The 12,936-nt window shown below is 43.2% G+C and overlaps 1 protein-coding gene across 1 annotated transcript in view; it reads right to left on the bottom strand.

The window, feature by feature from the left end:
* LOC117345759 (phospholipase A2 inhibitor and Ly6/PLAUR domain-containing protein-like) overlaps positions 1 to 12,936 on the bottom strand; it is a 114,939-nt gene that overhangs the window by 16,147 nt on the left and 85,856 nt on the right. The window contains exon 4 of the mRNA XM_033914878.1: positions 12,731 to 12,877. Within this exon, the coding sequence (XP_033770769.1) occupies positions 12,731 to 12,877 (147 nt within the window). The remainder of the gene's footprint in view (positions 1 to 12,730; positions 12,878 to 12,936) is intronic.

Below are 12,936 nucleotides of genomic sequence, written 5' to 3' on the forward strand. Positions count from 1 at the left end.
GGCAAAGACCAGCGCCCTAACTGAGTCTAGCCTTACTTGCGTACGTTCTGGTTCAGCAGGAACTTGTCTAACTTTGTCTTGAATCCCTGGAGGGTGTTTTCACCTATAACAGCCTCAGGAAGAGCATTCCAGCTTTCTACCACTCTCTGGGTGAAGAAGAACTTCCTTACGTTTGTACAGAATCTATCCCCTTTTAACTTTAGAGAGTGCCCGCTCATTCGCTCTACCTTGGAGAGGGTGAACAACCTGTCATTATCTACTAAATCTATCCCTTGGTTTGTAATACGGTTACATTAGTAACTGCATCAATATTTGATACAATAAACATAGCCTGCATCTTGTACATTTTGACCTGCAGTTTTTCTTTTGTTTTTTGCTTGTGTTTACTGCAGACCCTGTTGGATTTTTTTGTTATGGTTTGTACTTTAGTAAGTCATCATAGTTTGCCCTTTTTATTTTTCCAAGTGGATTTCCACTAAATGGTACAAACTAATAAATAATTATCTTTCTAGAAAACCAAAAACAAGTTTAAGGGATATATGGATTATGGAAATACAACAAAATATCACTGTTACTCAATGGCCCCGAATTTGGACTTGAAGGATGCGTTGTACAGCATCAGCATCTGAAACAAACTTTATTTTTTCTATTATATAGAATATTTTGGACCCCAGTGGGAACATTAGATCACTTTTTATTTTATTATCCATTGATACTTAGGGCTCCTTTTATGAAGTCGCATTAGCGATTTAACACGCGTAATAGTGCACGCTAATTTGCCGGCTGTGCTAGCCGCTACCGCCTCCTCTTGAACAGGCGGTAGTTTTTCAGTTAGCGTGAGGGTTAGTGCGCGCTAAAAAGGTGCATGTGCTAAAGCCGCTAACATGGCTTCGTAAAAGGAGCCGTTAATTTCTGAAAATTAATTTGGGGCAAAATTAGTTTTGTTTTAGGAGTCTCTCTTCCATTGTCTTATGATGTGTTTCTTTTTGGTTCATCTTTGAGACCTAAAAGCCCAATTGATAATAATAAAGATAGACTTCTTATAATGACTGGTGTGGCCATACAACTAATTATTATAAATTGGAAAAATTGGGATAGTCTAAATTCTACATTTTTGTGGGAAACGCTCTGTTTATATTACTGGTATGAAAGAATGTTAGCAGAGCAATCAGGCAGGATCAAGAATTTTGAAGAAATTTGGGGTCCATTGGATTCATTTGTTATATAACTTTAGGATTAGTTAATTAACTACCAGATTCAATTTGTCTTTTTTATTTTTCCACACACATCCAGGACGGGAGAGGGGGGAGGGGGGAAGGTGGGTTGGGTAAATAGATGATTCATGATTAAACAAGTATGCAAGTGCTGTTTATTGATTATTGAATGTAAATGTTGCACTTTTTAAAAAATTTATTCATTTATTATTATTTCAACAAAATAAACTTATTGAACAAACAAAAGCTTTTCCAAAAATAAAAATATTCAAAGAAAATGAAATTGGCTCCATCGCTTTGTCTACCTTTAATTTAGCTAGACCCTCATGAATACAACCCTCTGAAAATCGATCAGGGTCTACCACTCTTCTGTCCCTATTCTCATTTGTCTCCCGCTCCCAGTGCTTCAGTCAGAACAGAAATATTTGTTAAACAATTCAGACTTTTCTTTATCAGCTTCTACATATTCCTCCGCTTCACTTTTGAGCCTCACAATGACACTTTTGCACTTCTTCCTATTACTAATATATCTAAAAAAAATCTTGTCTCCCCATTTTACCATGTCAGCTAGTTTTTCTTCCATTGGTATCTTTGTTTTCCTGACTTCTCGACCAGCCTCGCTTAACTTTTCCAGATATTTTTGCCCGTCTTCCTCTTTCTGCAATCTTTTATAGTTTATGAAAGCTAACCTCTTATTCTTTACTTTTGAGAACCAAAGCAGCCTTCTTTTCTTCTTACTTTTAATTACTTGTCTCACAAATAGGTTTGTCACCCTTACAATAACTTCTTTCAGTTTTGCCTATTGCATTTCGACTCCTTCCAGACGTTCCCATTCAGATAACAATTCCTTGATGTAATCCCCCATCTGAACAAAGTTAGTTTTTTTAAAAGTCTACAACTTTTTCTTTCGAATGATTCCTCTCTATAACCGTCTTAATATTAAACTGTACCATGCAGTGATCACTAGATGGCAGATGATCACCCACTGTAACATCAGAAATACTTTCCTCATTTGTAAGCACTAAGGGGCTCGTAATCAAAATTTTAAAAGGTCCAAAAACCAGCCTAAGTTAGCACTTGGACGTCCTAATAGTAGGGATGTCCAAATGCCGATAATCAAAATGAACTTTCTGGTTGTGCAGCTGCACTTCAAAGCTGCTGTGCATCCAGAGAGCAAAAGGGAGTGTTGGGAGGTGGGTTATGGGCGGGAATTAGGGAGACTTCAACCTGGACATACCCCAGCCATAATCAAAGCTTTCTTAGAAAGAACTTAGAAGCCGGCAGTTAGATCTGTTTGAGTTGTGTCTAAGTTCCACAAAGGTGCCCAAAAAGACAAGAAGACCACAGGAGGATTTAAAGCATGACCCCCTTACTTCGCCAGTGGTTACTTACAACCCCCTCCCACCACCCAAAGAACAAAGAAAAAACCAAAACCCATAGGCTTCCCATCAGCTGATCGCAGCAGAAGGAATCACCATCAGCTGAAGGGTTTCGAGGATTCCTGGCGGCTCAGCTGATGGGGATTCCCCCTGCCAGGATTAGCTGAGCTGCGGAAACTTACACCCTTCCCCTGAAATCCCCCCGATATCCTATATAAGCCAAGAAAGGATTCTCAATTGCAGCAATAAGGGTAGAGTCTCATAACCCTTGAAGGAAAAGAACCTCAGAAACCCACTCAGAATCCGACACAAGGTAAAATTAGTCTGAGACTTATCGATTCTGACTTTCTATCATTGGTATTGTTTCACAAAAAACTGGAAGGTTTTGCAAAATCAATGCTGTGAAATACTACCTATTAGAAAGTTGCAGACACTGAATGTAGAACTTGATTGAATGTCCTTAAGTTAATAATACTATTGATAATCTCACTTAATAAGCTTTAAAATCGCTGTTTTTTTTTTTGTAGCTTGAATGGAGTGACCTTTGAATGGATAAATATTAGTGATTGTGATCCTATGGTTGATTGCCACGCAAACAATGAAAGCAGTAAGTCTTTTTAATGGAATTTAAGACACTGTCATGTCACAGCATATTGGCGATATGAACAATGTAAACGGAATGAATACAAGTAAAAAGATCTTGATATTTATATATGTCATTGGATGAATATGATGGATATTATTTCATAGACACCTATATATTTGTTTCAGAAGACCGTTCCCTGATGTAGATTTTGTTGTAAAACATGAATGTCAGCTACGGGCCAACATTTCAACTCAAAGTTAAGTGCTATGATTAATGGTCATTTTTAAGAAAATTAAGAATACAATAGTAAAAATGCTTTAGTACAACTTTTGAAATATAAAAAATGCTTTAGAAAGATTTTTGAATATATTTTGGGTTAATGAGGAAGCCGAGCGGTGATAGATCAAAATGAAGAAACTTAGGACTGGATTCTGCAACCAGTGCCATTGCTGGTGACTACCTTAAAAGCACTGCCAATCTCGTGTCAGTCACTTAATAGTGCAGGGTATAGAATTGCATATCCAGCAAACATAAGCGCTGGAAATGTAGGCCAGGGTTTTCTAGGCATATGTTTTTGGCACCTACCTTTGATGTGAATAGTGCCTGTGTAGGCGCTTTAGACCACCAAGTGCCACTTCCGGCGTTAGCCATGCCCACGGTGGTATTAGGCAGCCTGCAGTGCCTATAGAGACGCAATTCTGGTGCTGAATTTTTAGGTACTGGAAGGCGCTTTGAAACTCAGTTAAAAACGTTGTTTCAATGGTGTTTTTTTTTCTGAGCTTGGACACCTACTGACGTCTAAGAAGTCAGCACTGGTTAGAGAATCTGGACCTTACTTTTGAGTGTCACTTCTGAAGCCATTATGAAAACAATAGATGAATTAATATCTGCCTACCTGTTAAAGAATTTGCTATAGTTTAAGTTATTTTGATGATTTATAGAAGCTGACTGAAAAAAGATTTTGACCAACTTTAAAGGATTTAGCAGGCTGAATATCAGTTGGTGTTTCTTTTTTTTTTTTTTTTTTTTTTAAAAAAAGATATCCAGGTATGGGAAGGTTTCAGTCATAATTTATTTTGAATTTCAAATTAGCGTGCCATGTATTTAACCACTGGTAGAACTAGTGAAATTTCTGTTCACTGTCTCTCCAAAGTAGAAAGATATCATATATATATCACTTATATAATCTTATTTAATTATAAAAAAAGGATGTTCTTTCAAAATGTTTTTTTTTTCTGACACCAAGTAACATATAGCACATCTAAAGCTATTGAGACCTCCATTGTCATGCCTTTAAACTGTTGGAAAACATTTTCTCAAAAACAAAAATAGTTTTTGGTTAAAGTAAAGGAATACGAAATATTGGGAATACAGGCAGTCCCAGAGTTACAGATGCCTGACTTAAGTACGACTCGTACTTAAGAACGCAGTTGCAGCTTCATTTGATGTCACTGAGCAGTATTTCCAGTGCAACAACCTTAAAATCTACATGTTCTGAGTTACATACAAATCTGACTGAAGAACAGCTTTAATAAATGTAACTCATTCTACATAAATATGTGGATCTCTTTCTTAGCGTCTCCTTAATTATGGACAACTAGTGTTTAAGCCCGTTACATTAACGGGTGCTAGAATAGATGTCTGTCTGTCTTTCTCTCCCTGCCCCCTGTCTCTTTCTTCCTTTCTTTCTCCCTCCCAGTGTCTGTTTCTGTTTCTCTCCCTCCTGCTGTCTCTTTCTTTCTTTCTTTCTGTCTCTCTCCCTCCCGCTGTCTTTCTATCTTTTTTTCTTTCTGTCTCTTTTCCTGCCCAGACCCTCAGTGAAGCCACCTTCCAGCTGTGCTAGCTAAGGGAACCCTTGCCCTTTCCTCAATCCAGCTGTGGCCAGCTGCCCACACACCTGCCCAGCTACACAACGGGCAAACGTGTCTCGTCCCTCCAGACTCTGTTCGTTCACCCTTGGTGCTGGATCGCCACCTGATGATGCTCTGCAGGATGCTCATGAACTGCTGGGACATGGCGAGCCGAACTGAGCATCAGCGCACAATTCCGCACTCCTCCATGCTTTCACTTTCTCCGGAGTAGGGGGGGAAGGCTCTTTTAGCCCTCCCTCGCCGAGGTGGTGGTGGCCCATCCCATTCGTGTACTCTCTCTCCTACCTGCCCTCCAAATGCCCGCTTCTCTCACCCACCCAAAGCCTCTCTTCTCCCATGTTTCTCTTTTCGTCACCAACCCAGGCCCCAACTCCTACTCAGGCATCTGCTTCCTCCCCCACTCAAATATCATTCTCCTTCACCCTCGTCTCATGATTAATTATCTTGCTCCTGCCCCCAGGTGACCATCTAACCTGATGGTTCCTTCTTTGGACAGTTGGAAGTGATCTCCCCCTCCGCCCTTGCTCCAGGACAGTTTACTTTGGGTGGGGGGAGGGATCACAGCCGCAGGCATCAGGAGTTTTTGTTGTTGCTTGTGGGGGGGGAGAAGTCCCATCCTTCCCTGCCGCAACCGGAAGCGCCCCTTTCCCCTACGTGCCAGCGATTGTTGTTTTTTTTTTCTTTTGGGGTTTTTTGGCAGACAGAGAGAGGGCGGGAGGGAGGAGTGGCCACCGTGGTCATCGCCAGTGGCTCTGGGTTCGCAGCATCACCGAGGGAGAGCAAAGTGTAAACTGCCGCATGCCCCTTCTATTCTACTGCGCATGCGGAGGCATGGAGAAACAGAGTTTTAAGTGCACATGCGCGGCTAGGGTTTTATTATTATAAATGCTTCTTTTTGTGGAATGTTTGTGTATAGTGAATCTATATCCACTGTTACTAAATGATGTCAGACACCAGTGGAACAGCCAGTCAGCCAATTTAGAGTGGGTCGGAGCCCAAGAAAGTTGGGCCCAAAGATTTACCTCTTCCTCCCCTCCTCTAGCATTCCCCTTCCTCAAAGCCCCACCAGCATAAGACTTCCACCTGGCAGAAAGAGCACTATCACCCTATGCTTCTGGCAGCTGTGTCCCAGAGTCGCTGACACTGCCAGCCTCTGCGCCTGTATGCAAACTGAGCAAGTTTCACATTTATTTAAATTTTGATACAAACGCTTATAAAAAAATTTCAAAAGCGAGTTACATATTAACAATAAGGGAAACAAATAAGTCATAAAAGCATTCTAATGAAAATTTAATCTGAATCTGATAGTTTTAATTTTCGAATGCATCCTTATAAAGAAAGATTTTCAAGGAGCTCTTGAACTTATCTGCTATAGATTCTTTTCTAAGGGCTCGTTTCACTAAGCAAACCGATCGTGTACCAATCGGTTTGCGACCTGATTTCCCTCTGACCCGATTCACTAACCTGTGTAGTGATCCGATCCCGATCCTCCCATGCAAATTAGTAAAACCCCATGCAAAATAGCCAAACGATTGATTCACTAACAATTGCTTGGCTATTTTAAATCGGGTTTGAGTTACCAACAGGTCTGCCTATCTTTTTTATTCATTTTTTTCCTTGGCACAGATATTTTGCGTGTGTTACACACGCAAAATATCTGCCCCATTAAAAAAATGAAAAGACAGCAGACCTGTCAAAAATTGGCCTAGGCCCCCTCCGACATGCGATTCCCCCCAGCAACCCACAAATAGCAGGAGGGATGTCCACTCCCTCTTGCCACCACCAAACGCTGCCCTCCCCACCTGCGTGAATATGGCAGGAGGGATGCCAACTCTCTCCTTCCACCAACCGACTCACCCCCCCGACCAGGACGGGACTCACCCCCCCGACCCCCCTAGCCAGGCTCCCCCATACCTCTAAGTTGGGAGCAGGAGGGGTGCGCAGCCCTAAGGAAGTCCCTGATTGGCTCAGGTGCCTCAGGCCCCTCCCAAGGGGGGAGGATCCAGAGGTACCTGAGCCAATCAGGGCCTTAGGGTCCTCCCTGTGCATCACATGATGCACCAGGGCAGGGCCTAAGACCCAGGCAGATGCATCGCTGGAGTCAGGAGGAACAGGAGGGACAGAGCACCCCTCCTGCTCCTAACTTTTAGGTACGGACGGTGTCGTGCCGGGCTAGGGCTGGGCCGTGCCCATCACAGGAGGGGAGGCCTATGAAGCACGAGGGACTGAGCACCCCTCCTGCTCCAAACTTTTAAATACGGGGATGTCGGGTCAGGCCATGCTGGTCAGGGGATGTGCCAGTCGGGAGGCTTTTTTTTTTTAACATAAGAACATAAGAAACGCTTTCACCGGATCAGACCGAGGTCCATCTAGTCCGGTGCTCCGCACACGCGGCGGCCCATTTAGGTACTCCTTTTTGGAGACCCGACTTTACCGTATCCCTCAATATGATATGCAAGAAGGTGTGCATCCAACCTGTGCTTGAATCCCAATACAGTAGTCTCCGCCACAACCTCCTCCGGGAGAGCATTCCAAGCACCCACCACGCGCTGTGTGAAACAGAACTTCTTGACATTTGTCCTGAACCTGCTGCCACTCAGTTTCAGGCTATGACCTCTTGTCCGTGTCACATCAGAAAATGTTAGCAATGCAGCTTCTTGGTCTATTATATCAAATCCTTTTAATATTTTAAAAGTCTCTATCAAATCCTCTCTCATTCTTCTCTTCTCGAGGGTAAACAATCCCAGTTTCCTGAGTCGTTCTTTACAGCTCAAATGCTCCATTCCTTTGACAAGTTTCATGGCTTGCCTCTGCACTTTCTCCAACAGAGTTATATCCCTCTTGAGGTATGGAGACCAGTGTTGGACACAATATTCTAAGTGCGGTCTGACCATTGTTCTATAAAGTGGCATTATGACATCTTCCGATCTACTCGTGATCCCCTTCTTAATTATGCCTAACATCCTGTTTGCTTTCTTCGCCGCCGCCACACATTGTACCGATGGCTTTAGGGTACTGTCAATCAGTACCCCCAAATCCCTTTCTTGTTCGCATTTTGCTAATGTCACCCCCAACATCTTATACTCGTGTTCTTTGTTTTTCCTTCCTAGATGCATCACCTTGCATTTGTGTATGTTAAAGTTCATCTGCCACTTTGTTGCCCACGTTTCAAGCTGGTTCAGATCTTTCTGGAGGTCCTCGCAGTCCCTTTGAGAGTCAACCGCCCGACATAGTTTTGTATCATCTGCAAACTTTATTATATTGCATGTTGTTCCCTCTTCTAGATCGTTTATAAAAATATTGAACAAGATAGGCCCAAGAACCGAGCCCTGGGGCACGCCGCTAGTCACTTTCTCCCAATCCGAGAATTTCCCATTTATGCTAACCCTCTGCCTTCTGTTTTCTAGCCATTTGCCGATCCATCTGTGCACTTCTCCTCCTATTCCATGGCTTAGTAGTTTCTTCATAAGCCTTGCATGTGGGACCTTGTCAAACGCTTTCTGGAAGTCCAAGTAAATTATATCCACTGGCTCTCCACTGTCCATTTGTTTGTTCACTTTCTCAAAGAATTGTAGTAAATTTGTCAAACATGACTTCCCTTTTCTGAAGCCGTGTTGACTAGCCCTTATTAGATTGTGATCCTCCAAGTGTTGTACAATGTTATCTTTTATCAGTGTTTCGATTATCTTCCCTGGAACCGATGTGAGGCTCACAGGTCGGTAGTTTCCTGGATCTCCTCTTGATCCTTTTTTGAAAATTGGGATGACATTTGCTATCCTCCAGTCTTCTGGTATTTGCCCAGTTCTAATAGACATGTTAGCTACAGATTGTAATAATTCGCCAATTTCCACCTTAAGTTCCTTTAATACTCTTGGGTGAATTCCATCCAGTCCAGGGGATTTGTCGCTTTTTAGTTTGTCAATCTGAAAGTATATCATGTCCAATGTCACATTTACTGTTGTGAGGCTTTTCTCTATACCCCCGGTGAGTATCTTCCCTGTGGTTGGCACTGTTGTAATGTCCTCGTTTGTGAAAACTGAGGCAAAGAATGAATTTAACCTATCGGCAACCTGTTTGTCCTCTTTGATTGACCCTTTCCTTCCCTGTTCGTCGAGAGGGCCCACTGACTCTCTTGCTGGTTTCTTTCCTTTTATATATCTAAAAAAAGGCTTGAAGTTTTTGGCTTCTTGCGCTATCTTTTCCTCATAGACTTTTTTGGTGTCTCTTACCACTTTATGACACTTTTTTTGGTCGATTTTGTGACAGTTCTAGGCTTCCGTCGTTTTTTCTCGTTTCCATTTTTTAAACGAGTTCCTCTTCTCCCTCACTGCATCTTTCACCTCATTGGATAATCAAGCTGGTTCTCCTTTGTTCTTTTTTCGCCTTTCTTTGGATATCTTCGGTATGTGAAGATTCTTTGCTTCTGTGATGGTGTTTTTCAGTAGAGACCATGCTTGATCAACTGTTTGGATGTCCGCTTTGCCCTTCTTGAGCCGTTTTCTAACCATAGTTCTCATGCTGTCGTAATTTCCTCTTTTAAAGTTAAAGGTCGTGGTTCCAGTCTTAATTGGTTTCCCCCTTCCGATGCCAATGGTAAAATTGATCATATTGTGATCACTTGTCCCTAGCGGGGCCGTAACTTCTATATCTGCTGCCCTACCAGTAATGCCATTTATGACCAAGTCCAGGATTGCATTTCCTCATGTCGGTTCTCCTACCATTTGTTCAAGGAAGCAATCTCCTAATATTTCAAGGAATTTTAACTCCCTTCCGCAGTTTGACGTTGCCAATTTCCAGTTGATCCCCGGAAAGTTGAAGTCTCCCATGATCGTCGTATTTCCTGATTTACATCTACGATTAATTTCCTCCATCATTTCTTGGTCTGTTTCCTCAGTCTGTCGCGAGGGTCGATAATAAAGTCCAATTCGTATGTCTGCTTCCTTTTGTCCAGGAATCTTTATCCAGAGTGACTCTAGTTTACCATTTGCTTCTGTCTCTCCTTCTCTAACAGACTCAATTTCTTCATGGACATACAGGGCAATACCTCCCCCTTTTTGCCCAATCCTATCTCTTCTGTAGAGTTTAGATCCTTTCAACACCGTGTCCCATTCATTCTCTTCATTCCACCATGTTTCTGTTATTCCTATGATACCCAGTTGTTTTCTATTTGCTAATTCTTCCAGCTCGCCCATTTTGTTTCCCAAGCTTCTGGCATTCATGTACATACATTTAATTTCTGTTCATGCCAATTTACTGGATATAGTGGTTCTCCCATCCTTTTTTGTATCCATTTGATCTTTTTCATCGGCTCTTGTAGTGTCCTCGTTTTCTTGCCCTATATCAGTGTGGTTGCTTGAATTTGCCTCCTCAGGATATCCTGGTGTCCGGGCCATCGACCGATTGTCGACTGTCGGCTCTCCCCTGATCTCTAGTTTAAAGCCTTCTCAATGGACTTCTTTATGTTCTCAGCCAGGACTCTCGCTCCCTGTTTGGCGAGGTGTAGTCCGTCCTTTCTATGGAACCTGCTTTTTCCCCAAAATGTTGTCCAGTTTCGCACAAAGTCGAAACCCTCCTCTTTGCACCAACGCCTCATCCAGGCGTTCACAGCTCTCAGTTCGTCCTGTCTCATTGCATCCGCTCTCGGTACCGGAAGGATTTCCGAGAAAGCCACCTTCACCTCCCTGACCTTCAACTGCCTTCCAAGTGAGCGAAGCTGGTCCTTCATTACTTCCCTGTCATACTTCCGTCCGCATACATCGTTGGTTCCCACGTGGATGAGCACTACAGTATCCTGTCCTCCTGTTCCATCTATAATCCTGGTAATCCTGCTGGCCACATCCTTCACTCTTGCTCCAGGCAGGCAGGTGACCAGTCTATCCTCCCTTCCTCCTGCAATGTGGCTGTCCACATTTCTTATTATAGGATCTCCGACTATAATCCCAATCTTCTATAGTTGGAGGTTCCTCGGGGGTCTTAAGACCGTATCCTCAGCGTAAGTCATATCTTCTTTCTTCTGTGTCACATCCTCAGATGGTCTTTCGTCTGTGCTGATTGGATTGGTGCCACTTTCTGCTTCAATTATTCCACCCTCCTGGGTTGTTTGGTCGCAGATCTCAAGCCCCGGGATCTCCACAATCTGCTGGTGGGCATCTTCGATGTATCTCTCCAATTCTTCAATCACATCACTAGTGCTAGACTCCACAATCAACCTCTCCTGCGTTCGATTTAACTCTTTATTGATGAGAAGCTCTTCTAGTTCCTTCATCGTTCCCTCCAGCAACTAGACTTGCTGTTTCAGGATTTCCAGCTCCCTGCACCGGCTGCAAATGTATGCCATAGTCCCCGAGGGGAGGTACTCATACATACTGCAACTGGTGCAGAAGACTGGAAAGCTCATCTTCTGGTTTCCGTAGGTGCTCATAACCTGTTCCTCCTCCGAGCTGCCTATGCTGTATGTGTGATGTATGTGTTAACCCTCTGTACCAGTAAGTACCCACGAGTCCTCCTACCAAATTAATTGTCCTCCCTTTGCCTCGACCAACCACACGAGTTTGTATGACAGATTACTACTTAGTTTTGGGATTAATTCATTTGATAATTTGTTGGCCTTGCTTCCTGGCACTTCCCTAAGGCGTCTTCGCAAAGGTGCTCTCGCTAAGGCGAGCGCCTTTGCCGCTCGCCTTCACCGCGTGCTGAACGGCTGCGTGCCGTTGGCGCTCTCCCCTTTAAGGGGGAGCCGAGTCGCAGTGCTGATGACGCGCTGGGGTGGGCGGAGCTACCTCTCGCCTACCCCACACTGCCTGCGACCGAGTTAGCCTCCCTTGCTGCTTGTAATTAATAAAACTAAAACTTCTCACAGTGCCACTGCTCCGTTTTCTCCTTCTATTTTGTGGCCTATTAAAAAAAATGAAAAAAAGAAAAAAAGCTGGCAGAAGCCCTGACAGCAATGACAGGAGGCTGCTTCTCCCGTTACTACTGTCAGGGTTTGCTCATGCTCAAAGATCGCTTTCTACCGATCTGTGCCGTGGGGGGGTGGGGGGGGGTGTCAATGATCATCCCCATTTGTATGCAGGCCTTTTGTGAATTTGTCAGCCTGCATGCAATCAGAAACGGATCGGACACGGAATCGGGGATTAGTAGATCTAGCCCTAAGCTAGGCCGGAAGTGAGTTCCATATCAGAGGTGTGCTGACAGAAAAGATCTTGTTACGTCTGGTGCCAATGATCTTTAAAGAGGGTACAGAGAGGAGATTTTGATTGGTTGAACATAGGGATCTAGGAAGTGTATGAGGTATTAACAGTCTGTCTAAGAAAATAGGAAAGTTTGTCTGACGAATCTTGAATGATAGTAGGGCAATTTTATAGAAGATATGGTGAGGGATTGGCAGCTAGTAGCACGAGAGATGAGGCAGCAGTTGTTCAGAATCACTGCTCTTTCTGCTTGAAGGAAATCTTTGCTGGTGGGGCTTGCCACTTGCGTCCCTTTCAGCCATGCCAACAGAGCATTGATTTTGGGTGGGCCTGAGAAAGGCCTCATGGACCTGCACTTTGGCAGATAAACTTTTTGAAATGAGTAGAGCATAAAGTTATACAATATTTGTTTCTCATTATCTGAATGTGAGGACTGCAGGGATCAAGTGAGCATGTCTTCAAACCACATCCTGAAATCTGCAATACATACCTGGTCTCCTGATAGTAGCACTAAAATAGTAACATTGTTCCTCTTTCCCAGTACACTTCATGATTCCATTTGGACTACATTCATACGAACTATTAGTATAGCAAGTAGGGCACTCCAATCCATTCTCAGTGAGGTTTAAGGGTGGCACTAAGAATAAATAAAGAAACAAATTTCAGTGGATTTATGTGTTATAATATAAAGTAACT

Source organism: Geotrypetes seraphini, chromosome 11 (genome assembly GCF_902459505.1).
Source record: "Geotrypetes seraphini chromosome 11, aGeoSer1.1, whole genome shotgun sequence".
Classification (NCBI taxonomy): domain Eukaryota; kingdom Metazoa; phylum Chordata; class Amphibia; order Gymnophiona; family Dermophiidae; genus Geotrypetes; species Geotrypetes seraphini.